The 27598-nt window shown below is 38.4% G+C and overlaps 1 protein-coding gene across 1 annotated transcript; it reads left to right on the forward strand.

Moving 5' to 3' along the window:
• Window positions 1-7670: 7670 nt before the first annotated feature.
• LRRCC1 (leucine rich repeat and coiled-coil centrosomal protein 1) lies at window positions 7671-26906 on the forward strand. The gene is made up of 19 exons (XM_080581203.1): window positions 7671-7827; window positions 7922-8127; window positions 8894-8959; window positions 10168-10335; window positions 11049-11218; window positions 11315-11524; window positions 12322-12515; window positions 13537-13720; window positions 14043-14191; window positions 15516-15720; window positions 18186-18325; window positions 19709-19910; window positions 20837-21022; window positions 22114-22288; window positions 23008-23171; window positions 23732-23940; window positions 24143-24280; window positions 25730-25865; window positions 26578-26906. The coding sequence occupies exons 1-19, from the start codon at window positions 7769-7771 to the stop codon at window positions 26698-26700; spliced, it is 3084 nt and encodes a 1027-aa protein (XP_080437329.1). The 5' UTR covers window positions 7671-7768; the 3' UTR covers window positions 26701-26906.
• The last annotated feature ends 692 nt before the right edge of the window (window positions 26907-27598 follow it).

Below are 27598 nucleotides of genomic sequence, written 5' to 3' on the forward strand. Positions count from 1 at the left end.
AAAACAGACATGGAAATATGATGAATATGACACAAGATCTAGAGGATATTTATGCCCTTCTGGAGTGGCAGCTAGAGGCTATGCTGGGCATCTGAAGTGGCATTAGCCACCTGCTTTAGGCAACTAAAAGCCACCTTGGTGAGCAACACTGAAAAGCTTGGTTAAAGTGCATGTCCATCATCACAAAGAAACATAGCATAGTCAGTGACAGAATCCACACGTCAGAATAGCACTTAAACAAGACAATTCTTCCATCTTCTGCAAATCACTGCACCACCCATTATATTTTCACCTTTGAAAAAAGTCATCATACAGACTACAAAAATTCTAGTTAGAAAAATTTGCATATATTTTAAATTGTATTTATTCAATTTATAAATTGCAACATATATTTAAACTCATATATGCATTTACCATGTGCTATGAATAATTTGTAGTAATTCAAAGCATTTATTCATCACTATTCAGGAACTGGAAATTAAGTGTGAAAAATGTTTTAGAAGGCTAAAATATATAAATTCCTATAACTGTTTTATTTCAGTGCCTTTTCTGATCTTCCTTCTCTGTGAATGCATACACATTTTTTGATTCCCAGTAATCTTCAAAGTCTTTATTTTGTGGATGATGCCACATACAGCTGGATTTAGATTACTATTCTAAAAACAAATATATAAATACATTAAATAGCAGCTTAAAGCACAGATGCAACTGTTACACTGTTTGTGCTAAAGTATGTTAATTTCTGGTATAATAGAGGCATTTCCAAAATCTCCCCAAGAAGCAGATTAATAAGGATTTTTTCACTTCTTACAAAGCTGACTGATTTCAGAAAACCCCACTGAGATTATTACTTCCTTGTGTGTGCTTTCTGTCTCAGATAAATGTTTCTAGACTTTCAGTGGAATGCTTTCAGATTTATGCAAAGTACGTTTTTCATTTTGGTGTTTTGTTGCCAGAATAGGAGAAGGTAAGTAAGAGCAGAGATAATAAGAACATTCCTGAAAATCCAACAAAATCTGAAGTTCTGGAAACAGTATATTCATGTGAGCATTACCAGGGAAGAATTCACTGAAACACAGCTGGTTATACAACAACAGATAGTCTTCAGCCAAACTGCTTTTTTCCTTTTTTTTTTCCTTTTTTTTTTTTCTCCACTATAAAAGGGCAGAGTCTTGTGAAGCACATCATAAATATTCACTTTCAAGGTTTTCTGTAACATGTCCAACATCTCCCTCTGGCTGAGAGGATAAATTGCCACTATCTATATGATTATTTCAAGGTCTCTTATGTCAGCGTCTGCTGCTTCACACACATCTATGTATTAGATACCTGGTCACACTCACTTCAGAGACATACAGAGACTCAACTGCTGAATATAAGGCAAATATAAATTATTAAAATAACCTAGACTTGTTTGTAAGACAAGACTGAGATTCCCCTGACACTTGGAGCAGGCTGAAAGGTTATATCATCATCAAAATAAAATGCCTTAGTACTGCAATTTTTATACTCAACAGGGAACAACCACATTTCTTGTGAGTGCCAACTACTGACTTCTCTTTGACAGTAAAATGAGGTCAAGAGAGTGCTATAAAACACTTAAGATTGATCCTGAAACTTCAACTGTTCATTTCTACTTCTGGTACTGAGGATTTTCCCTTTTCATTTTCTGACTTTCCAAATCCCTTTAGCCTTCAATGTCAAGGTTTTCACTGTCATGAATGTCAGTGCTTATCATGACCGATCTCTTTTAATCACTGTAGGTTCTGCAGATTTAAGAAAGAAACCAATACCCAAAAGTTACGGAAGAACATTTTGGCTGCCTGGACAGATATGCATTATCTCCTAATTGTAATTAACTGAATTTCAATGTACTTGAATAAGGAGTCCTAAATGTTCTTGCAATAATTTTCCATGTGTACTCACTAAGTCTTTCCTATGATCCACTCACCGATTAGATGGACAAGAAAGAAGCCTATCTGTCTAAACAACACACAATATTAAAATATTTATTTACTTCCCTTTCAATTAATTTCTCAGCACTTCCAGCATTGTATTGACTTAGTTCTGCATCATCCAAAATCCTATAAGGGGAGAAGATAGAGGAAAAATTAGAAGCTAATTTGTCTTGCAAACTTTCAATAAATATTCTTCTGTGTTTTCCCTGAAGAAGCTTGCTGCTGCTGACATTGACACAGCAAGGATAAAGAAGCAAAAGAACAAAGCAAAACCTGAAGTGAGTTTCTAGCAAAAATAAATCAATAAATAAACATAGTTCATTTTTCTTGGCATATGTCAGCAAGGGACATGTCATATTTAATATGAGTGACAAATATTATTTATATCCTTCCTTCTTTTCTACTCTTCCTTAGCTCACCTTTTGTGGGAAACATGTCATTTTAAAGTAGTTTTCTTTGTCTTGCCTTCTCGAAGGAGTTCAACAGCTATCCAAGCAAGTCATATTAGATAAAAGCCGGTTTACCACTGCTGAACAGGACCCCATGATGTATTCACAAACTGTGAGTTTGAGTACTGTGTGCAGTTTTGGGCGCCACAATATAAGAAAGATATAAAACTGTTAGAGAGTGTCCAAAGGAAGGCAATGAAGATGGTGAGGGGTCTAGAAGGCAAGACGTATCAGGAGCATCTGAGGCCCCTTGGTTTGCTCAGCCCAGAGCTGAGCAGGCCGAGGGGAGGCCTCATGGCGGCCTGCAGCTCCCTCACGAGGGGAGCGGAGGGGCAGGCGCTGAGCTCTGCTCTCTGGGGACAGCGACAGGACCCGAGGGAACGGCATGGAGCTGGGACAGGGGAGGGTCAGGCTGGGGGTTAGGGAAAGGTTCTGCACCCAGAGGGTGGTCGGGCACTGGGACAGGCTCCCCAGGGCAGTGGTCACAGCATTGACCCTGCCAGAGTTCAAGAAGCATTTGGACAATGCACTCAAACGCATGATCTGTTTTTATTTATTTATTTATCTTGGGTAGCCCTTTGGGGACCCAGGAGTTGGACTTGATGATCCTTGCAGATCCCTTCCAGCCCAGATATTTTATGATTCTATGATTTTATGACTGTTTTCTTTAGAAAATGGGATTGCACCTTCAGGCACATAACAATCTACTGCCTTAGCAAGATTATTTTTTCCTGCTATCTATCAAAATTTTTATATATTTGCCTTTTACTGAAATACTTATGAAACTATTTTTTCTACTGACATAGATATTACTCTACTTTTGCTACTAATTAAGAAAGAAACCCCACATAACAGTTAGTTAATGACAAATCAAAAAACATAGGAAAAGCCACAGTTTTGTCGCACGATACCATGTTTGTGCTTTCATCTAATACAAATGTTCACACTAACCATGAAGTGTATTTCTCTAAAGGATTTCCACAGTTTGTCAAAATATCAATATGTCAATATCAACATGTAGGTGTTCACCTACTATAAACACTCTCTACTGGGTTCTAAAGTGTGAAGAAAAGTACAGTGTGTTTTTTTGCAGCAAAAGGTATTTGTAATTACTGGTTGGTGAGTATGGCCAAGAATAGCCCTTAACTATTCATATGCAGCCATTCAAAAATCAAGTGTCTAAACTTTCTTAGGCTTCTCTTATAATATATAGTGAGAGATGAGAAAAGACTCATCCCAGGAACAAACAGCTGCATTAACTGCCCACTGGAGGTGATTTTCCTTCTGCTTTTTGACAGTTAGATAAATCTGTCCCCCTGTATGGGGGGACAGGTTTGCATTTTTCTACATCAAATGCTCTGTGTTGCACTGTAAGTTTGTAAAGCGATGCTACAGTGACATTTAGAATAAAAACATCCATGAAGAAATGTCAGTGTAGTATTGTAAAGGCCTGCCCAGGCCTGCTTGAGTGAGTGGTGAGCTTTGAGCCACCACTGGAGTAAACTCTTAATACTGTATCAGTCCTATAAATAAATAAATAAAATAAAAAATAATTGAAGTGCCAAAACACCTCCCTGAAGAGAATTCAGTGCTCTCCAACTTATAAGCTCAGTCCAGCACACAGCTACACAAATACATAACGTGATGGGTGAACAATTGGCTGGTGGGTCTGGCTCAAAGGGTCACAATAAATGGGATTACATCAGGATGAAGGCCAGTCACAAGTGGGGTTCCACAAGGCTCCATTTTAGGGCCATTCTTCCTGTATGTTTTCATACAGGGGAACTATAGGCCTGTCAGTTTGACCTCAGTGCCAGGAAAGCTCATGGAGCAGATTATCTTGAGGGTCATCACGCGGCACTTGCAGGGCAAGCAGGCGATCAGGCCCAGTCAGCATGGGTTTATGAAGGGCAGGTCCTGCTTGACGAACCTGATCTCCTTCTATGACCAAGTGACGCGCTTGGTGGATGAGGGAAAGGCTGTGGATGTGGTTTACCTTGACCTCAGTAAGGCTTTTGACACCGTTCCCCACAACATTCTCCTCAAGAAACTGGCTGCTCGGGGCTTGGACTGGCGTACGCTTTGCTGGGTTAGAAACTGGCTGGATGGCCGGGCCCAGAGAGTTGTGGTGAATGGAGTCAAATCTGGTTGGAGGCCGGTTACTAGTGGAGTCCCCCAGGGCTCGGTACTGGGGCCGGCCCTCTTTAATATCTTTATCGATGATCTGGATGAGGGAGTCCAGTGCACCCTCAGTAAGTTCGCAGATGACACCAAGCTAAGTGCGTGTGTCGATCTGCTCGAGGGCAGGAAGGCTCTGCAGGAGGATCTGGATAGGCTGGAGCGATGGGCTGAGGTCAACTGTATGAAGTTCAACAAGGCCAAGTGCCGGGTCCTGCACCTGGGGCGCAACAACCCCAAGCAGAGCTACAGGCTGGGAGATGAGTGGCTGGAAAGCTGCCTGGCCGAGAGGGACCTGGGAGTATTGGTTGATAGTCGGCTGAATATGAGCCAGCAGTGTGCCCAGGTGGCCAAGAAGGCCAACAGCATCCTGGCCTGCATAAGAAGCAGTGTGGCCAGCAGGTCTAGGGAAGTGATTGTGCCCCTGTACTCGGCTCTGGTGAGGCCGCACCTTGAGTACTGTGTTCAGTTTTGGGCCCCTCGCTACAGGAAGGACATGGACGTGCTCGAGCGAGTCCAGAGAAGGGCGACGAAGCTGGTGAGGGGTCTGGAGAACAAGTCTTACAAGGAGCGGCTGAGGGAGCTGGGCTTGTTCAGCCTGGAGAAGAGGAGGCTCAGGGGCGACCTTATCGCTCTCTACAGTTACCTTAAAGGAGGCTGTAGAGAGGTGGGGGTTGGTCTGTTCTCCTACGTGCCTGGTGACAGGACGAGAGGGAATGGGCGAAAGTTGCGACAGGGGAGTTTTAGGTTGGATGTTAGGAAGTACTTCTTTACCGAAAGGGTTATTAAGCATTGGAACGGGCTGCCCAGGGAGGTGGTGGAGTCACCATCCCTGGAGGTCTTTAAAAGACGTTTAGATGTAGAGCTTAGCGATATGGTTTAGTGGAGTACTTAGTGTTAGGTCGAAGGTTGGACTCGATGATCTTGAGGTCTCTTCCAACCTAGAAATCTGTGATACTGTGATACTGTGATACATGGCCTGGTTTCAGGATGCAAATTCATACTAAGTAAATTTGCAGATGATACTAAATTTCGAGGAGCTGTTGAATCCTTTGAGGGCAGAAAGGACTTGTAGAAAGATCTTGACAAATTATAGTGCTGGCCAATCACCAACTATATGAAATTTAACAAGAGCAAGTGCTAGATTCTGCACCAGGGTGGGGTAATCCTGGATACGTGTACAGACTGGGGGATGAGGAGCTGGAGAGCAGACCCATGTAAAGGGTTTTGGGGGTTCTGTTTGATTGGAAGTTGAGTAAGAGTTGGCAAGCTGAGTAAGAGACAAGTGTGCCCTAGCAGCCAGAAGGGCCAACCCTACCCTGGGGTGCCTCAGGCCCAGCACGGCCAGCTGGTCAAGGGAAGGGATTGTCCCACTCTGCTCTGCACTGGTGAGGCCTCACCTCGAGCATTGTATGCAGTTTGCCACAATGTTGTGGCTTAAACCTATTGTGTCCAAAGGAGGGCAGCTAAGATAGTAAGAGGTTTAGAGGGGAAGATACATGAGGAGCGGCTGAAGTCATTTGGTTTGTGCAGCTTAGAGAAGGCTGAGGGATAACCTCATCATTGTCACTGAGCACTGGAACAGGCTCCCTAGGGCAGTGGTCACAGCAACCAGCTTGCCAGAGTTCAAGAAATGTTTGGACAATGCTCTGACACATGGTCTGATTTTTTGGGTGGCCCTGTGTGGACCCAGGAGATGGAATTGATGACCCCTGTGGGTCCCTTCCACCTCTGGATATTCCATGATTCCATGAGTCTATGATACTCCTGGCTGGGTGCTCCTGGGCTGCAGGAAGGTCTTTTCTTTCATTACATACCACCAACCTCAACCCCAGCTGTGTTGGGTGTAAATGGCAGGGTTTTGGTAACAGGAGGCTGCGGGGGTGGATTCTGTGGGTGCCATAGCTGCCTCCAACAGCCCACTGTAAGGCACAGGTGAGCCTGACAGTGAAGCTGGTGGCACCTCTGGAAAAATACACCTAAGAAAGGGCAGAAAACGCTGCACAGGCAGAATAAGAGGGAACAAAAAGTGTAAGAAACAGCAGTGTGAGCACCAAGGTCATTGAAGAAGGAGAGGAGGAGGTGCTCTAGTGACAGAGCAGAGATTCCCCTGCATCCTGTGTAGAGGTCCATGGTGGAGGAGGGAAAAGCATGAGGGAGCAGCAGCGAGATGCTGTTACAGACTGACCGCAGCCACCCCTTCCCCATTTGCTCACAGGGACTGGGGAGGGCTGGGAGGGCAGCTGGCTATGAGAAAAAGGGCTGGGGGGAATGAGGTGGCAGATGAATTTCTCTTTTTTTGTTTGTCCTGGTTTCAGCTAGGACAGAGTTAATTTTCCTCCTAGTAGCTGGTAGGGTGCTGTGTTTGGGATTTAGGATGAGGATAATGCTGATAACACACTGATGTTTCAACTGTTGCAGAGCAGTGATTATACTAAGCCAAGGACTTTTCAGCTTCTCATGCTGCCCTGCCAGCGAGCAGGCTGGGGGTGCAGCAGGAGCTGGGAGGGGACAGACCCAGGACAGCTGACCCAAACTGGCCAAAGGGGTATTCCATACCATATGGCATCCTATGGAACAATTAATATGGGGTGGCTAGCCGGGACAGGGGGGCAGTCTGCTCAGGGATAGGGTGGGCATTGGTCAGCGGGTGGTGAGCAATTGCATTGTGCATCACTTGTTTTGTACACGTTATATTATTATTATTATTGTTATATTATTATTATTGCTGTTGTTGTTGTTATTATTATTATTATCCTTTCTGTCCTGATAAACTGTCTTTATCTCAACCCACATGCTTTCACTTTTTCCCTGATTCTCTCCCCCCATCTCAAAGAGGGCGGGGAGAGGGTGAGCGAACGGCTGTGCTGTGCTTAGCTGCCAGCCGGGTTAAACCACAACATTATTTTTCCCTGACGGTTGGGACTTGATGACCCTGAAGGTCTCCCCCAGCCTAGACGTCTCTAGGCTTCTACGGTTCTAAGGGCACCCGCCTCCATGGCGACCCCACAACGGCCAAGCCACGGCGTCACCTGCCGCAGTGCGCATGCTCCGAGCTGACCCCCCCCCGACCCTTTCTCCGTATGCGCCGTGCCCATGGCGACGGGCGGGGTGCTGCTTTGCGGCAGAACTGTCGTAACGGCGCCGTGAGGAGCGGAGGGAAGTTCGAAGCTCGGCGGCGGGATGGCGGCGGAGCGGGGCGGCCCCGGGCAGCCCGGCCTCGCGGATGGCGGCGGTCAGAGGTGAGGGGGGCGCCCTGACGGGGGGCTGTGGGCTCTGAGGGGCGAGGGGAGGCCGCGGGCGCGCCCGGCTGACGGCGGGTGCCTTTCCCCGCAGCCTCCTGGACGTCGCCCGAGGCTCGGAGCCGCAGACGCTGGACGCCAGCCGCCGCGGCATTGCCAGGATCGAGGGGCTCGGCCGCCTGCGGGGCCTGCAGCACCTGGACCTGTCCGCTAACCGCATCCGCCGCATCGAGGGGCTGAGCGTCCTGGGGAGCCTGCGCACCCTGAATTTGTCCGGCAACCTGATAACGAAAGTGGAGGGTCGGCAGTGTTTGTTTCAGTCCGTTTAGTAGCTTAGGAAGTTTTTCTAAGAGCTGTGGTAAAGCTTACTTCTGGGAAGTATGCCTGTACTGAGGCTCTATGGAGTTAATATAAACTGCCAACTATATTGTGTAAACTATAAAATGTGTGTGTACTGTCTGTAGACATCAGAGAAAGATGCCTTTGCATAAAAGGAAAAACTGATTCTTTTTCATTTATATTATGGTTATAGTTCATCATAATTTGTAGCTATGATTTTTTAAAGATTTACTCTGCAAGTCTTTGCAAGGTCTCTGCAAGCCAAGGGGCGGCTGAGGGAGCTGGGATTGTTCAGCGTGGAGAAGAGGAGGCTCAGGGGCAACCTTATCGCACTTTATAGATACCTTAAAGGAGGCTGTAGCGAGGTGGGGGTTGGTCTGTTCTTCCACGTGCCTGGTGACGGATGAGGGGGAATGGGCTAAAGTTGCGCCAGGGGAGTTTTAGGTTGGATATTAGGAAGAACTTCTTTACTAAAAGGGTTGTTAGGCATTGGAATGGGCTGCCCAGGGAGGTGGTTGAGTCACCATCCCTGGAGGTCTTTAAAAGACGTTTAGATGTAGAGCTTAGTGATATGGTTTAGTGGAGGACTTGTTAGTGTTAGGTCAGAGGTTGGACTAGGTGATCCTGGAGGTCTCTTCCAACCTAGATGATTCTGTGATTCTTGATTTGACAAAGCAGAGCATTTTACTGAAAATCTGACTGTCTCGTTTTCCCTCACTTTGTTTAGGACTGGAAAAGCTTTTTAGTTTAACTGCACTGAATTTGTCATATAATCGTATACATGATCTGTCTGGTAAGTAACTTGGGCATGTGCAGAGCAATAAAAAGCATTTACATCACTTCAATTAAAAAAGACTAGGTGTGTTTGCAGAGGTTTCTAGTAGTTCAGCCAGTTGACTGAGTAATGCTGCTGAAGGTGGCAGCTGCTGCTACTCTCAGCTTTAAATTTTCTTCTGTCATGGGTTGTTCATGAACTGGAATACATTCTAATGGCAAGGCTGAACTTCACGTCTGTAAACTTGACCATAGCAGTTTATAGGTGCTCCTATTTAGCTGCATGGGAACAGGGGTAAAAAAAAAAAAAAGTCGGCCTGCAACATCTGGTGTTGCTGAACAGTGGGTTTACAAACTGTAGCTACTCAGAGCACCAGATCTGGTTTGGTAAAATTCCTATCAAGAACTGTGAAGCATGAAGATTTTTATTTTTAACAATGTGTAATGGTTTACAAAAAGAACCAGGCTATATTTTTCTCACTTGTATGACCTATAATAGTCTGGACTAAGTAAATCTGGAAGCCCAGTAACTGTAGCTACAAATTTGATGAACAAATATTTTGATTTCATGTTCTCTACTTGAATTAAAAGTATTGTTAGTGAAATGAGTGAAGAAAGCAGAGCTTTTTCCTTTCACAGAGAACAGAATTCTACTTTTTTACTGTGCAAGAGAAATAAAATTTAAAGAGATATTATTAACAATCATATGTAGGGCTATTCTAGTATGATGTGCACAGAATTTTGGCAAATCTGTGTCACTGTTTAGAACTCCCTGCTCTGTTCACACCAATGTACAGTAAACATTTCAAACTTACTTCCAAAGTGAAAAATGCAATACTTCTGGAAGATGCTTCCAAAAGATTCCCATCTTCCCTTTTTATAAGACAAAAATGCATCTTTGGGTGTGATGTGGAAATTCTAAATCTTTTTTGTTGAAATGGTCAGTCATTGTTTCTAACTAAGATATTAAGCTGTAGAACGAAGGGAGTTTATAGTAGAAATTGGAAAGAATGTTTGTAACAACTTTTGTTAACGAACTGAGTTATAAAAGGGAACTTCAAGCAAAATGTTTATCAAGATTTATTTTATCAAACGTTGGTACATCATTTCCAAATGTGATGTATTGTTTACTGAATATTTTTCAACGAGATGCCATTTGATCTAACCCCTATAATCTAGAACCATAGCAGGAATCCTTATTTTGTGTTTTTTTTCTTAAATTTACAGGATTCCAGTGCCTTCATGGAACCAATTACAAGCTTAGCTGTATTGACCTTCACAGCAACTGCATAAATGATACTAATCATTTACTTCACTGCTTAAAGGGGCTGTGCTGTTTGACCAATCTGACACTGGAAAAAAATGGAAAGACCAATCCAGTTTGTGAGACAGCAGGTATGGATCTCACGTCAGGTAGATGATTTGTAGTAGATAATTACTAACTCGATCGGTCAGTAATTTCCTGTAAACTGTTGGCCAGGTTCTGAAGCTTGCAAATAGCGTATATTCTCAAAGTTGTAAATCTTGTGTGCATTGATAAGGTTCAACTCTTTACGTGGTTAAGGCACATAAAGTGCCTTAAGGTTAACTCTTACTTTAGGTTAAGGTGGACAAAGAGCAAACTGCAGCAAGAGAAAGATCAGCTATAAGCACTGTTAACCTTTCCTCCTTTTCCCACAGCATCAGTAAGCAGTGACAGACAGATCGTAAGACACTGTATGTAAGATGCTAATATAAGTAGCATTTTCATTCACTGGAAAAGGACTAAGTTAGGGGTAGTCCTTTCAGAACTTGATTTTTGTTATATTTGTGTATCGTTGTATTTGTACCAGCTGTTCTAGTGCAGTAGGTGTATATAAAAAGTTGTCTTTGCAACTTCTCATAGTGGTGGAGAAATCTCAGTGTAGACCGGGGCTATGCAGGCACCTTCCCAGTTCTTTTGTTTTGTAATGTTTTCTGTTGAAAGCCTTTATGGGTAGGGATTGGTGAGACACTTGTAGATAACTCACTACTTTTGCAATGATGACAAGGTACCTAAAATACGCTACACATCGTTTTTTTCCTTTTTTTTTTTTTTTGAGTAATTTAAATTCAGTCTTTTCCTTAAGGTTACAGAGAAACTCTTCTTCAGACTTTGCCCCAGCTGATGGTTCTAGATGGAAGAAGTGTTTATGGTGAACCAGTAGACCTAGCAGAAGGAAATTGTTCAAATTTGCAATGTTTAGAAGGCATTTTGGACTGTTTGGTTTCACCTGGGTCCCCCTCATCCAAAGATCAGGTGCCATAGTTTGTGTGTATTGAATTTAAAATTGATAGTTTTTTTTTATTGCATGTAATTCATTAATGTTACAGGGGTTGTCTTTCCTTTTGACAGGACAAGGTTGCGTTACCAGTGGTGACACCACATATTGACCAGGCGTTAGCATATTTTCGTCAGCGTACAAAAATACCAGCACAAAGTTCTGTCAGCTCCTCTACAGAGCTTGTTTCATCTTCAGAACCAGAGAAGGCCATACTTGATAAAATACAGAGTGAGATGAGGATTAAAAAAATCGAAGATCAAATTTCAGAAATCCTGCAGAAGGTGATTGTTTTCTAAGATTGCACAGAAAGTTTTCATAAAATGAGATGTACATTATGATACTGCAAAGGTTCACCATTACTGACATATGATTTATACTGGTTCTGTGTGTGCTGACTTCATACTAACGTGTATCTAGTAATTTTGAAAATCTGAGAGTAAGTTTAAAAAAAAACACAACGCTTTAAAGCTGGAGATTGAACTTTGAATCAAGGAAACTTTCGTATTGACTAAAAACTAGTATATGTGTTTGGAAGAACTATCTGATCATAATATATTACATAGAAAATTGTTTTCTGTATTTTGTTTTTTTTTTTCACTCCGAAGCCATCATTGTATGTAATTGAACCAGAGTGAAATATGAAATGCAGCAAAACAGCAGCATTGTAGAGTTTGTGAAAGTTTATTTTGCTAAGTAATAGGTCAAGTTGATCTGATATGTTTGTCAGGTTTATTTTCCTGTATTTTGATAACAGTTTATGCTGTGCCTTGCAAACATGTAATTACTTTTTTTGTACCGTGTGTTTTACATTTTGCACCAAGCTTCTATGCCTAATGATTTTTAAAGAAACTTCAGGTACTTCAAAAAGATACACTTACATATTCTCAAGCATGCAGTTCTATTGGGTTTGTTATGTTTAAATCATTGAATTGTTTTAGCAAGGAGGGAAGGGGTAGTTTGGAAGCAATTATCTTAATGGAAATGATTTTGAAAGCGTTAGCTAACATATAGAGAAGTACTAGAATTTAGTTAATTAGACTGTGTAAAATGTACAAATAAAACTTTGATCTGTTCTTAGGTATCAGGAAGGGAAGCCCCTCCAAATGTTCTTAAAGCTAAAAGAGACACAGATCCAACTTCTGAGAGCGATCATGAGAGTGGGAAAGAGAGCAATAAAAAGGTTGTGAAAAGAAGCAAGATCCCTACTTACCGTAGAACTACCTTATCTACTCGATGTCATGCAAATCATCCTAAAAGGAAGGTAACTAACAGGTATGTCCATGTTTGCCATATAAAGGAAAAATTATTTAAGCTGAACGTTGTCAGGGAGAACGTAGTTTGTCCTGAAACATTTTATGAAAGTGGTAGTTTGAATAAACTAGTTTCCTGTTAATAATGCCCTAACAATCATTAGCTACTGAGGCTTTACAACAAATCTACTGATTAGGAAAACAATTGTGTCAAATTTCTGAAGTTTATTCTTGAGAGGTGCAGGAAGAAAATGAAATACTTGTTAGCTGGCCCAGCTGATAAATGTCCAAGCCCCCCCCCTTTTTTTTCTTTGTCTGACTGTTTTATATAAACTGCATCCTTATTTTTCAGTATTAGTCCTTTATGTGCCTTATATTTTGAAATGGTAACACATCTGTACATATATAGAAATTATGCCTACGTGTTATTTAATTTTTTGAAATAGTCTGCACTCAGTCATTTCACTGTATGAGCATTTCATATGAGTCTTTAGGTGAAAAGGAAATTGAACTGAGAATTCAAAAACACTTTCTGAATTCTAACAGCTTGCTTTTTCATCTGTATTTTATTTTATCCTTTTAAATTATGGAGACAGAATTTCATTATGAAAATGCATCTCTGCTTGAGTCAAATTTAAAAAAAAAATCATGATGTCAGAACAGTCATCAAAAATATAACTGTCCCATTTTTGTGCAGACACTGAGGATATTATAGTAATTTGTTTGATTATATAGTGTATATTGGAAGTGAGGAACAGAAGATGATGTAAGTTGGACTACATTAGTCAGCTGCTCTGCTTCTCCAAAAACTGTTTCCTATCTATCTGATCATATTTCCAATAGCATCTACCGATACTACATATTTTTACAACTGAAGATCTGCGTTTAGCTGCTTGCTTCATGACATGCTTATGAATTATTTTCTAGGTGGCTCTGAACTCTGTAGTTCAGCTTCTGTACCCCTGCACTTTTTATGATGGTGTTTGAAGAGATGTTTAAACTCTTCATATTCTTAAGTATATCTTGATCTGCTGCCATTATAGGGAAGAGAGGAGTTCCTCAAAGTGTCCTCATTCCCATCAGACAGACTCTAATCTCAATTCATCATCGGATGCTCCAGATTTGGAAGTAGTGGGAAGAAGAGCTGAAATACTAACTGGAAGACAGAGCAATTTAGAAAAAGTGGATGAAATGAATTCAAACGCCACAGAGGAATCCACATACCGAGTATGTTTTGCATCATTTCAAGTATGAGTGTGTCTCCTCTGGGAGTCAAATGTATGTCTCATGGTGGAACTCTAAAATTGGAGGTGACAAAAGTAATTGCATGTAGATAGTCTTAAAAAATAGCGAAGTTCTTTATAGTGTCAACTGGAAGATAATTTGTTTGATTTTACTTTTTTTGGGGGGTTGGCCAGATCACTTGCACTCTTCTCTGGATTCAAGTAAGACCAAGTAACCGTGTTTTACAATTGTGAATATTGTTCATCATTTTTGGCTACATTTGAGTATTTCCAAATAAGTTGATGCTTACCACATTCTTGCTAAGGCGCTGATTCAGGAACTGGATCAGGAGAAAGAGAGGAGGTGGAAAGCAGAACAAGCAGAGAAGAAATTAACAGAGCATGTCAAAGAACTACAGAAATATGCAAAAGAAGAAAAGAATATTCAGAGTATGGCTGTATATACTACAGAGAGGTAGGGAAGTGGAGTGCTGTAGTATATGCATTTTCTTCTTTAATTCCGTTTATAGGCTCAAGAAATGAGAACAGGTTTAAAAAACTACTTGAAAAACGATGCGTCGTGAAGTTCTGTTTGAACATCTGTCTGTATTACCTAATGAAATTCCTTTCTGCAGCTCTTCTTTAAATCCAGTATGTGGCAAGACCTGATGGGTTATCAGTGCTTGCTCAAGAAGACGTAGGGAAACAAGGAATTTCTGTCAGTGCTTAGTATCCAAGTCTTCCTCTTCGTGTCTCAGAATTGTAACAGTATGCTGCTTAACTCCAGTTCTAGCCCTCTACTTTCCAACTAATCTGTTGTTAATTGCACTTTCTCTTTCAGCTGAAGGTCTAGTAACTGTATTTTGTCTTATGTCCTACTTGAAGCTCGCATTTCCCAAGCTCTTTTTCCACCTATACACACAGCTGGCTTTTTTCCCATGCGTGCACAAAGAAGTTTTTGGTAGGCCAGGGTTGGCTAGTAGACAGTATGTTGTGCAGGTCAGGTCTAGCGTGTCTTCATATAGACTGCTATCCTAATCCTTACATTTCTGAACAACTTCTTTCTATTTTTCAGAATTTCTCTCTTCTAACGTAGTTGTCAACAAACAACACTATGTTCAGAGATGTCTCTTCTGTTTGTCTTTCTCAACTGCACTGTATGGATCAGGCACGTTTTCTTACAGTGCTTCCTGAGCTACCGTCCATGATTGACTGTGATTATTATGGAGGTGGTGAGGCACTGGCACAGGATGCCCCATCCCTGGAGATGTTCAAGGCCAGGCTGGATGGGGCTTTGAGCAGCACCTGATCTGGTGGGAGGTGTCCCTGCCCATGGCAGGGGGGCTGGAAGTAGGTGATCCTCAAGGTCCCTTCCAACCCAAACCATTCTATGAGTCACTCTATTTCCCTTTTTTTTTTCCTTGTTTCTTGAGGTTCCCTTCCCACCTTTCTTTGTTGTCATTTTGAATATGAGTATTACGTTATTCCTTCTGAGATTTAAATGTCCTTATCTATTCTAATATTTTTTGATAGAAGAGCTAAGTTTTTGGAAGAAAAGTATCAAATTAGAAATTGATAGTGTAGGTACAACTTAGATATTAAGCAAAATGATATTTGGAATGTAATTTCCTTAACAACCTATTAATGAGGTGGTCTTCAGCTTAGTTTTATTTGAAATGAAGCTCAGTGTAGTAATGCAAAGAAGTGCAAGCTGCAGTGCTACAACACTTAATAAATTTTGTCATAATTGACTAAACTAAAAAGTGTTTGTCATACAACTTGATTGCGTTCCTTCTCAGGTTGAAGGAAATGATATTGAAAGAGAGAGATGCTAAAACAAGACTACAAGCAGATGTCCAGCAGCTGAAAAGTGAAACTGAAAGACTTACTAATGAGTTAAATCAGGCAAAAAATAAAGAAGCAGAACGTCAGAAGGCTATGCAAGCTTTAGAAGAAACACTATCCAAGATGGAGACGCAGAGGCTGCAGCAACGAGCAATAGAGGTAAATATTTTTCATGAGTAAATAATGCTCAAACTGGATAGCTACTATACTGCTAGATATTAATAAACACGACTTTAGACTGAAGTCTTAGTTTTCCACAGTAAAAGCTTTTTTTTTTACATAGTGGTAGTTAATAACAAGCATCCATTTTAATTGTCATTGAATGTCTTTAGCAATAGAAATGTCATGTGGCGTGTTCTTAGGATAAAAGAGAACAAGTCTTATGTACTTAAGACTAAGAATTGATATTTTCTGAAGATACAAAGAAGTGAAAACACATTTTTAAAATGTGGCTGAAATCAATAAAGGTCTTATAATACTAGTGAGAGAGAAACCTGATGGTTCTGTTTGTTTTGCTGATTAAATGCTTTTAATCCCAACCAGAACAGTGATAATTGCTGAGAATTGATTTTAAAACTTCTGTGGTTTTTTGTTGGCTTGGGGTATTTATTTGGTTGTAGTTTTGTTTTTTATTCTTACATGCCACTGTTTCTGACTGAATAACTCTTTGGTGAATTTTCAGTGGCTAAATGCAGCTCCCCCAATATCTATATTTTTATCGTTTGAATATATTCATATATTAGCTCATTTGTGTTTCTGAATGTGTCCGCTTACAGAAACTGAATCTTAATAAATCCATCCTCAAAAGTCTCTGAACTGCCAGTATGGTGCTCAAAGGTCTGTCACTCAAATACCGAAAAAGAAAGCAGAGAACTGGGGAGTGTGCAGAGGGCCAGATTCTCATTTTCAACATGCAGATTTAATATACCTTCTCTTTATTTCATCAGCTCTAGCATTAATGAATTCTAGAATACTTTATAGAGCTTTCTTATAGTACAGATTAGCAATTAACTTCCTAGCAATGAGAAGTTTACTGCCATCAGTGGTAAATCATCATTGCTGTATGCAGTCACTGTATAAGGTTTTCAGTCAGCATGACTAGATTATTTCTTTAAAGGACTCAAGATTCCATGCATCTAAATTTTTACCCTATTTTCTGTCACTGTTTAAATTTACAAGTGTTCTCATTTGATTTTTTTTTTAATTTTTCAATTTAGGAGGGAATTACCTCCTTTCGTCCACAAAACAAGAGGGATACAATGGGCTGCATCTAAATGCTCTGATGAAGAAGCTTCCCCTTTAGAACATGGCAACTTGTTTTCTTACACATGCCTCACAATAGTACAGTGGTATTCATACAGCTGAAGTTAGCGTATGAACTTTAGATACTTCTAGTATTCTCAAACTGAAAGTTATGCAGAAGCCCTTATGTATTATTATAGCTACTGGAAGCAATGTTTCATCTAACACAATAGGATATGCTATGTAGGTTTTCTTTATTTTATTTTTTAATTATGATTGTTAAATATGGAGTTGAAAGGAGAATTGTGAAGGAATTCAGAAAGAAAACAATTTTGTTTTGCCTCTTGTTTTGTGGAGGTTGAATTTTCTGTTTGTTTCTGGTGGGAGCTGGAAATTAAACCAGGTTGCCCTGCTGCATTTAGTTCTGCCATTAGATACCTAATGCATAAAGTAATCTTGTAGTCTATTAACCTTTCACAGCTTCATTACTCTTGAAAGCAAACAGATTAGAATTGTGCTAGTACAGAATTTGGAGAGAGATGCCGAGTCCATTGCTTTGCTTAGGAGGACAGATTGACAAAGTAGTTAAGTTATTAACACCACTTGAGCACACAACTAATGAGATGAATTCTTCAAGTAATCCTGAGGAGTAAGAATACCAGCGTTAACATCACCTCCAGTGTTTCTGTTACATATTCTAACTTCTGAAGCATCTTGATTCTGAATTACCATTTCATGAGTAATTAAAACTTTTTTATAACTATTTTCTTTTATTGTTTCTGCTTGCCAGGACAGAAAAGTTTTTTGTTGTTGTTGTTTTGTTTTGTTTTTTTAACGTAAAAGGCTTCAGATTATAAAACAGAATTCTTCATGAATGCTTCATGGAAAAAGTGGAGTATTCCATCCACTGTTTATTCTGCGTCTCCATTTTCTGTAAAATCACTAGAAAGCAGCGCTGTTCAGCAACTTTAAACTGTAAGATGCAGATTTTTGGATTTGGAGTGTTTAAAGAAAAGTAGTGATACGAAATACAACTATAAGTGTTTTGCTTGAAACCAATACAAGTATTACAATGAGATCTTTTTTGTTTCTTAGTAAGATAAGCTAACACTTAGATTTTAAACATTTAATCTTCAATTTCTGCACGTGTAACAGTATATAAAGTAAAAAATATCTTTTTCCTGGGGAGGTGACATAATAAAATACCATAATCTTGTGAAAATACTGTCAGTTTTGGAGCATGATGTAAACATAATGGCCTGAGTAAACGTGCATGAAGCTTTTATTAAAGCATCTGCTCATTTGTATTCTAGTACAAGATCTAAAGAATAAATGATAGCTTTAAGAATCTTGTTCCTCTTGTTTTTATGAATTCTATACAGATGAAACATGTGCAAGAAGCTGAGCTTAAAGCATCAGCAAATGAAAGAGAAGTACAGTTACTTCGAATATCTCTTCGACAGCAGAGGGAGAAGGTAAAACAACTACACGAACTTCTTATATTAAAAGAACAAGAACAAAGGTATGGGATCTTCTGTTTCATTTTCCCAACAAGTTAATAGAGATGTTAGTGTTGCAAATGTTTTGTTTGAATGTGTTCTCCCAAGTGTGTGGGTGGCTTTTTGTTTTTAATGGGAGATATGTGCTTTGTTTAAAACAGGAAAAAAAAAAAAAGTAGATGTCTTCCCACACATTTTCATGCCTATCTAAGGATGTCTTCAAAGCTTTTTAGACTCCTGACTTGCAAGTTCATGTAGGCAAATGTTCTTCCAGTCTTTCTGTTCATATATTCTTAGTTTATTATATGGCTGAACCCTCTTGTATCTTAAATACGTGGTCTTTAATCTAGGAAACAATCAGGTAAAAATTAAAATCACATTTGAATTGTTGTCTGAAGGTCTGCATATACTTAAGTAATACAAAGCATTCCCCAAATTGTCAGCTTCTATAGCATCTTGTGTTAGTGTGGGTGGGTGGGTTGGTGGCTTTATTGGCTGTTTTCCCCTTTCCCTTCAAAGTTTGCTTTTTTGAAGAGTGCTTGAGCTGAAGTTCTATATTGTTGAGCTAATACAATCAAATATATGTACGAACTAAAGCAAGTAGTGGTGTTTTCTATACTAGTATTTGAGGAAGGTTATTGATTTAAAAAAAAAAAAGCTGGTAACACATGCTAGACTTCAAGTATACATGTATTCAAATGTCAAGGTAATGGAAGATGGAAAGATCTGATAGCTACGTTTTTGAGAACTTTTGATTGTTCCCTTATAAATCTCCGAAAGATTTAATGTGAAGGACAGCAGGCTTTGTTTTTGCATTAAAGCAACTGAACAGACTAGTCTTAAAGTGCAGGGTAATTCTTCATCATTCTCCTATGGGGATGTTTCCATTCAGGAAGGAGGCATATAGTGAAGCTCTTTATGTTGCTGTTGTTTAGATTGGTGTTGCTTTTCACGTTTGGGGTCTGAGTGAGGAGTAACAGTTGTTTGGTAAGGAAGGAGATAAGAATAACTCCAGAAGAGGGTATTTGGTATACAGTGGTTTTCCTGACTTCCCATCTTTTCCTGATCTTTGTGATTCCTTGTTAACTGCAAAGCAAACAAACACTAGCTAACAGCAAAAGAATAATTGGATAATTCCTACAGAAGATTGAATTAAAAAGTAAAATTGTTCCTTTCTCTGGGTATTTTAATAGTAGTTAATGCGCTTTTTCCCATCCCAAGGCCACTGTCATGGAAGACTGAAATCTGTTAGTGGAACTAAGGAATGTATCCCCTTTATTATATAATTTATCGTTTTGTTAGTAAAGTTTTTCTTACTAAAAATAGTAAGGAAACCAACTGAAGTAGTGTTGTGAGATACTGTAGTTCTTTTCTCTATAGTTCTTGCATGTGTTTGGTAACTCCAGGAAAGAACTCGAAACTCGAGTTGCTTTACATGGACCCGAATTTCAAGATGCTTTGTCAAAAGAAGTGGCTAAAGAGGAGCAGAGGCATGAACAGCGTGTTAAAGAATTTCAGGAGAAAATTAATACGTTAAACCAGAAGTATACAGAGTTAGAAGATGAATTTCGTTTAGCTTTAACTATCGAGGCAAAAAGGTTTAAAGAGGTAAGATCACGAGAACATTTGATCTCAAACTAGACAGAGCTGTAGTGCTCTTAAATGTGTCATATTCTTTCGATTCTTAAGGTGTTTGTTCCAAGGATTCCTGTAAAAATACTAGTAAACCTTGAAATACCAGTAATGAAAACCTAGATGCTAAATGCTAAGTCAGCATACCCACAGCAAAAAATGCATTTTTTGTTTGTAAATAAAAGTTAATGAAAAGAAATTAGAAAAACTTCTGTCTTTAAAAAAAAAAAAGTTATTTTCTATTAGAGTATATTATTGTAAAAAGTCCTGTAGCCTTTTGATAAGGTTATAGCTACGTGTATATTAGTGTATTTAATAATTGAGCTCCCTATTGTTCAGCATTTCAAAATTGAAAACTGATGTTTAAAATTCAAAATAAAAATTTGTTTACTGAATTCATTAGATAACTTATTTCTATGGCTAGTGTTGATGTTATTTTAAATGGTAAGCGAAATAAATACAGCTTCGAATATCTTGTCTTAAATTGGCTTCTCTTCATTTTAAATCATTTCAAATCTTTCCCTTAAAACTGAGTTCTGAGGTTTTTCCTTGTAAGTTCTTCTTTCCAGATCTTAATGTTGTTTTACCTCATATGATTAAGAGAGTGTTTTTGTCTATTGAGCTCTGTTTTTTTTCTGGTCTGCTTCTCACACTTCCATGAAGACTCTTTCATTTTTTTTCTTCTGTTTCGTACAAACTTGTAGCTGAGCATAACTAGCTTTGTGAGTTGAAACATCACAAACTAACTGGTAGAAAACCAGCTTCAGATATTGATTAATTTCACATTATTGTTTCTAAACTTCTTTTCTTCCTTTATTTGAAAATAAGATGTCATTTGTATGTACGTATGTATGCACACTCTTTCTCAAATGTTAGTATTAAGAGTTCTTATCAAATTTTAGGTTAAAGAGAATTTTGAAAATGCTGCTGCTGATCTAGTTGAACATCAACAAGCCCTCTTTCATCTTCAACAAAAGGAAAAAGAGATGACAAGTCTGATCCAAGACTTGACAAGCATAGTGAAAGAACAGAAAGCGAAGATTGCAGAATTAGTGAAATCAAATCAGGAAGCCACAGCAAATGTAAAGGTACAAACGCTATGCTACCCATATAGCAAAATCTAGAGTCATTCATGTATTCAGAGAAAGTGCAGTTCTTGCCCTCTGATGAGCACTAGCGGTGTATATGTAATCAATTAGTGACTCTAAACTGAGATTTAAAAACCTGAATTTACAAAAGGTCAGGGGTATTAATGTGAGATAATGGAATGTGGTTCTGTAGCTAAAATACTAGCTGGACACTGTATGTGAAGTAAAAATGAAACTGTGTAAATATTCCAGTGTAGTTATCAGCACAGTACCTCTGAGAGTTAAACAAAATCATCAATATTAGTTGTTACCTTCTAATTGTCTAATTTTAATGTTACATACCATGGACACAGTTGCTTTATTTTATATTGCTAATCTGTCCTAGTATAGTACAGTACTGTTATCCACAAATAGTTCTTAAGCATCTTAGGAACATAACTAACTGTTCAACAACTTTTAAGTGTAATCCAGTCCATGTATGTATCCAGCCTGTCCTACATACAGCCCCTGCGCAGCTGCTTTTAATCTCCTTGCTACACATTACTATTGTGTTGTCCAAACAAAACATGATTCTGCCAATGAGTGACGTCTGTTGCTGAAAAACAAAATACAGTGATAGTAATATTAAACGGAAGTCATATGTAAACCAAAAAAAATTGCCTGCGTAATTGAAGATAAATCCTTACTGTGGGAAGTTCAAAACACCACAGGTTCATTTGTCTTTTGGATTGATTTTTAATGTCTTAAGAGCACCAATGGAAGCAAAAGTTGTTTCTGACTTGCATGTTTACAATGTGTAAATGGGTTTTTATAATGGCATTAATAATTTAAGATGGCTATTTAAGAAAACAGCTTTATAAATAGTTTTCTGGGATTTAAGTATTTCTATTTGAAGCAAATGTTTGTGTTTCGTTAATGGGAAGAGGGTTTTTTTAAATCAGGCAGAAGGTTACATGCAAGCAGAATATTGCTCAGTTAACTTAATTTGCTGTATAACCGTATTACTTTCCTAGGTGGCTAGCACTGATTGAAATTTTGAATACTTAAGATCTTATTTTCTTTTCCCATTCCATGAATGAATATTCATACAGTGCCGAACTGAAGAACTTGAAACTGTGATTGAACAGGACAAAGCAAAGGCTGTTCAGGTGGAACTTCTGAAGAAGGAAAATGGAAAGCTTATTTCTCAGCTGACTGCCCAGGAATCTGTTATTGATGGATTAAAAATGGAAAGGAAAATATGGGGGCAGGAGTTGGCACAACAGGGTAGAACTTCTTTCTATTCTTTCTATTGCAATAAAAATGCTGGTGTTCAGTATCATACTTTTCAAGTAAACATCCTAATATACTTGTAATCATGAGAGGGTGTCTGGATGTCTTGTTTATCTTATCAAGTTGTAAAGATGACGTGGAAAAATAGATCTTCTGTAGTACACAGGCTGTTTATAAGAACTTTAACTGCAGTTGTGGGAGGGTTAGTTGTGAATACACGTAGTTATTCTACATCCCCTAAATGTCAAAATCAAAATGCCATAATGTTATACAAAGCACTTTTAGATATGAAGCTATGAAAGGATTTGTTGGTAGTGTTATTTAACACTGCATGTCTATCAGAAGTCCAATGTGAAAATTTCAGTAGACTACTTGTAAAAGTAAATAATGGTGCATTAGATACAGGGTGAAAAAAGGCTTTGCCTTGTTTTCCCCCTGATTCATGTGACTCTTAGCACCATCTTGTGGGTTCTTTGAGATTGGTTGAGTGTGTAAGAACTACTGTTCCTGTTTTGTTAGACAGGTTTTCAAAGGGTAAAATACCAACCTTTGGTTCTGTATTTCCTTTTAAGTATTGTCTGCTTGCAGATTGAAGTGATCGTGTTTAAGATTGTAGTGTCAGTGGAAGTGAATTTAAAAAAACAAACAAAAAAACACATCTTGAAGTTACCTGTTAACAGAGTGTTGTAGTATGAATATTCTGTTTTATCTAGGAGCTCATCTTTCTCAAGATCGGGGAAAGCTGGAGGCAAAAATTGAGGTTTTAACAAACGAGATTGAGACATTAAAAAAGCAGAAGGAACAGGACAGTGATACTATAAGAATTAAAAACAAAATAGTGGACGACCAGACAGAAACAATTAGGCGATTAAAAGAAGTAAGTCAGATGTGTGACAATTTATGTGCTTATTTAAAAATTAAGATTTGCAGTGAAAGTTATGGTAAAGACTGATGAAAGCTGGCTCTGCACTCCTAGTTTTATTAACTCAGCATGATTAGGCTGTCAGTGGCAGTCGATTTCATTGGGAGCAGAAGAGGGCCTTGTACTAACTTAACATGTGGAAATGTTCTTTGAATCATAGTTATGTACAGCTTGTCTTCTCTTTGCCTCGCTTCATTGTTTTTGATAATGATTTTGAGAGAGGAAAAGACTAGGATAACAGTTTTTCCTGTGTTACTAGAAAAAAATGGAGTTTATGTTGGGTTTATTTAGCAATGTAAATATTCCTTCTGCTTTTGTAAGTCAGTATTTTAACAGAGCAACTATGTTTTGCTCAGTTTATTCCATTCATCTCATTCAGAGACTTAAAACTTTAGCGTATTAATTGCATCATTCTGCTTTGTTCTGTTTAGCATAGACTAAACACCCTATTTTTTTAAAGGGTAACAGTTGAAATGGAGGGCATTTTTGTGTTCTGAAATGTTTCTCTCTTAAAGGGTTTACAAGAAAAAGACCAACAAATGAAAAAGCAGCATGAAGAAAGTAAGAAAGCTCAGAAGCATTTACAAGGGCAGTTGGATGAAAAAGCTGCTGAATTTGAAGAGCTAATGGAAAAATTAGAAAGGCAAAATGAAAGAAAAGAGCAATTAAAGCAACGGCTAGAAGAAAAAGAAGTAGAACTTGATGACATTAAGAAGGCACACAGGTGAAGCATATAATTGGCTATAATTCTTTGGGATTGTAATTGTATACAACAGCTCCATGAAGGTTTTTTTTTGTTCATAGAGTACTTCCTTGCTATTAAAACCCATAGAAATGGGGGGGGGGGGGGGGGGGTGAAAAACATTCTCTGTCCTCCTAAAAAGTGGCATCTGCGTTCATTGTAAATGTATATAATTTATTTTCAGTGCCCTGAAAAAGAAGTGGCAAGGTAAAGGGGAGCTGTTGAGCCAGCTGGAGGTGCAAGTTAAACACATGAAGGAGAGCTTTGATACCAAAGAGAAGAAGCTGATCGAAGAGAGAAATAAAAGTCTTCAAACTCAGAGGTGAAAACCTTAACACTAATAGCATATTTTGTGACTGCTCTGTTACTATAGAGTTGCACTCTTAATAAGTATACAAAAATGTTTATTACACAGTGACAGAACGCATAATGCTTTTTTAAGTACTTGGTGAGCCAGTTTCCAGCGAACGGTGTGCGTAGAAATAATTCTTGCTATACAGGTGACTTTACTACATGGAACTTAATATTCAGTTACAGCATTTGTTCTGTATACTTTTTAGCTATATTCCCATTTATTTTGAAAATGATTAGAGCCTATATTTATGCCTCCCTAGTATGCTTACGTGATAGTGACCTGTATACAGTCGTCATGTGTGCTGTCTGGAGTCATGCAGTGAAGATGATCATGCACTTGAGGCACAGGCTCACAGTCTGTAACAGTCTGGAAACAAATACCCACACCCCAGAAAATGACCTAGGACGTAGATGATGCTCAGTTGCTTTATATATTTCTGGCATTATGGAGAAATATGGTAGACCACTGCCTGTGATGAGCTTAGATTGGTAATAGGAGAACTTTATTCTTTAGCCCCTTTCTCTTGTTTTTCCTTCTTTCTCTCAAGTATTCTTAAGAGGAGGCTAGGTAGCTAGCAAGACTGCTGATTTATGTAGCAGTAATAACCACAGTTTACTAAAGGAATGAGCTAGTATGAGTAAGGTTTTTTGCTTTTTAAATTAAACACTTTTATTAATCACCCTTTCGTTAATTAAGAAAGGTTATCTGATTAATAAATCAAAGAAAATACCTTGATAGTCAAGTCTGATTTAAAACAAAAACAAAAAAAACAGCAACTACACCTAAAATGTAGAAGTAGAAAATGTAGAAGATTTGGAATGGTTGTGAAATCAGTTGTGAAAATGAAATTTTATCCAAAATAATTATTTTGTTTCAAAAATTTGGTGTAAAATAATTCTGTAGTGGAATAAGTTGCTTTGCTCTGTTACTGCATATTTTAAAATTATCGCCTAAAAGCAGAATTTGCTTGGAATCAAGGAAACATGAAGGAGTGTCAGTAAAGTAGACACTGTTTTTGTTTGTGTGAAACTCAGGCCTGCAGGCAGTCTCCAGGATCTCATAGTCTAGTCATTCCTTTCTCAGGAAGCAAAAGTACGATAAGTTGGTGTTTGAAAACATATGGAGCTCTTAGCCATGTTGACAGTAGCAAGTCTGAATTTTTGTATTGTTGCTAGTGATTAAATGTGTCGGCTAATGGTGATTAAATGCTTCTGCTAAGCAGAATGCCAGAAGCCCTAAATATGGTGCATGAAACTAGAGCGTGCACTGGAGAAAACAGGATATCTTCTGAAGCTAGATATTGAAATAATTGTCTTTGTATCTATGTTGTTAAATCCTTAATGAAACGTAGAATTAGACAAAGCAAAATAATATTTTTGGTTGTTTGCAAGAGTGTAACTTTTTTTTTATTTTTAGGATTGCTATGGAAAAGCTTCATGAAATGGATGATGCTTTTAGAAAACAACTTGAGTCAGTGTTGGCAGCTCATGAGGCAGAACTAGTACAGCTGGCAAATGAAAAGCAAAAACAAATTGAAGCAGCGAACGAAAAAGTAATTTTGATACTAGATTAATATGTTTATTCTATTTGTATTTTATCCTTCTTTGCACAGTAAGAAAAATCTGGAACTGTACTGTCACGAGGTTCTGTGTTCAAGCAAAGTTGCACACTGCGTAGCTGTTACTAATCAATACCCTACCATTATTTTTGCCTGTATAGATAAGGAATGTTTATTATACCAGATACTCCATTTAACTCACCCATGCCTGTGTTAACAGGTGTTGTTCTTGCTATATATTGCATTCTTTCTGGATGTGATGGACTGGTACTTTTTCTACACAAGTAGATATTTTAGTTTTGATACATTACTAGCAATCTCCTAGTAAATTAATACGTTTTTAAACAAAATTCTGCTACTGCAAATTCTGCTTACTGGCAAAATGGCTATACTCATTTAAATGTCTGATGCCATATGCCATCAACTTTGTTTTTCTGATTCAGAAATTTTGTTCTGTCATGTCTTTATTGGTGGTGTTTCATCTAGCTCCTTAAGAAAATACTTGTTATTAAGGATTACTACTACAGTTAAATATATATATATGTATATTTTTTTTTTCCGTAATATAAAGTTTAAAACAAGTTCTGTACTAACATAAGCATGGAATTCCTCCATTTCTTATCAGTGTTAAAAATTGGCAAGATTATATGTTCATTGGTGTATTAAGGAAAAGCAAGAATTATATTTGATCTGTATATGCTTTCAGGTTTACTGTGTTGAAGAAGAAATGCGTCAGCTTCTACAGGAAATGGCAAACAATAAAAAAGCCATGGAAAATAAAATCAGACGAATTACATCTGCTCTGAGCGACATTCAACAGGATCTTTGAAGCTTTATGCCTTACATTTGAGAGTTGTCCTTCATTAATATATACACTAAAAAGTGTATTAATTTAAACAAATGCACTGCAGTGCACTTTTTTCCTTGTTTACTTTGAAGTGCTTCCAGAGAATGTCTTTGTGAAGAATTGTGATAGCTTGGGAATCAGACAAATATTTGTACAGTGTTTTCATAATAAATATTTTTTCTAACCTTGGTTTATTTTTGACTGTTCTGTGAAATTGGATCAAAATAGATCTATGATTGACATCATCATATGAAGCTAGGCATTAATGTTCTTAATAAGAGAAAAGAAAGTAAAAACAAAAGAGATTTTCTAGATGCAAGAATACAAAAATGTGTGAAGACAAGCTTGAAGGTTTCCTTCATGTGGGTAGAGATTCTTGTTATAAGAGATCCAGTAACTGACCTGAAGATGTTTAATCTGTCCTCATTGCAGCAAGTGGCTTCTAACCAGGCTTTAAAAGCCAGTCATAAGCCTTATGCTAATATGATTGTTCTAACTTTCAACATCTTCATCTATTTCATTTACTTATTCTCAGAAGCCCCTAAATGTTAATTTTACTGCACCATCACCCGAAGTACTTAGTGCTGTGGTAGTAATTATAATGTCATATTTGTTGATACACCAGGTGGAGCTATTTCTTCCCACCTTGCAACTCAGTTAAAGCAGTCAGGTAGCACAAGTGACAACAAATACTACTAACCTGACTTCAGTATCAGCTTGTTCTGAACCCCCAAATGAGCGCTGTAATGTTCTATAGGTAATTTTGTTTAAAGAAAAAAAAAAGTGCTAATAAAAGGCCACAGACCTTTGGTTAATTGTGCGAGGCCTGTTGGGCTTCTTATCAACTTGTTATGAGAACTTGCTGTGTGAAGCAGAGGCT

Source organism: Anser brachyrhynchus (genome assembly GCF_964034855.1).
Source record: "Anser brachyrhynchus genome assembly, chromosome: 2".
Taxonomy (NCBI): domain Eukaryota; kingdom Metazoa; phylum Chordata; class Aves; order Anseriformes; family Anatidae; genus Anser; species Anser brachyrhynchus.

Excerpts from the sequence above, each read along its gene's own strand:
- LRRCC1 (XM_080581203.1), top strand. The coding sequence starts at position 7,769 with ATGGCGGCGGAGCGGGGCGGCCCCGGGCAGCCCGGCCTCGCGGATGGC. Across the intron at positions 10,336-11,048 it reads TCCAGTTTGTGAGACAGCAG|GTTACAGAGAAACTCTTCTT; the intron begins GTATGGATCTCA and ends CTTTTCCTTAAG. Across the intron at positions 21,023-22,113 it reads AAGCCACAGCAAATGTAAAG|TGCCGAACTGAAGAACTTGA; the intron begins GTACAAACGCTA and ends ATATTCATACAG.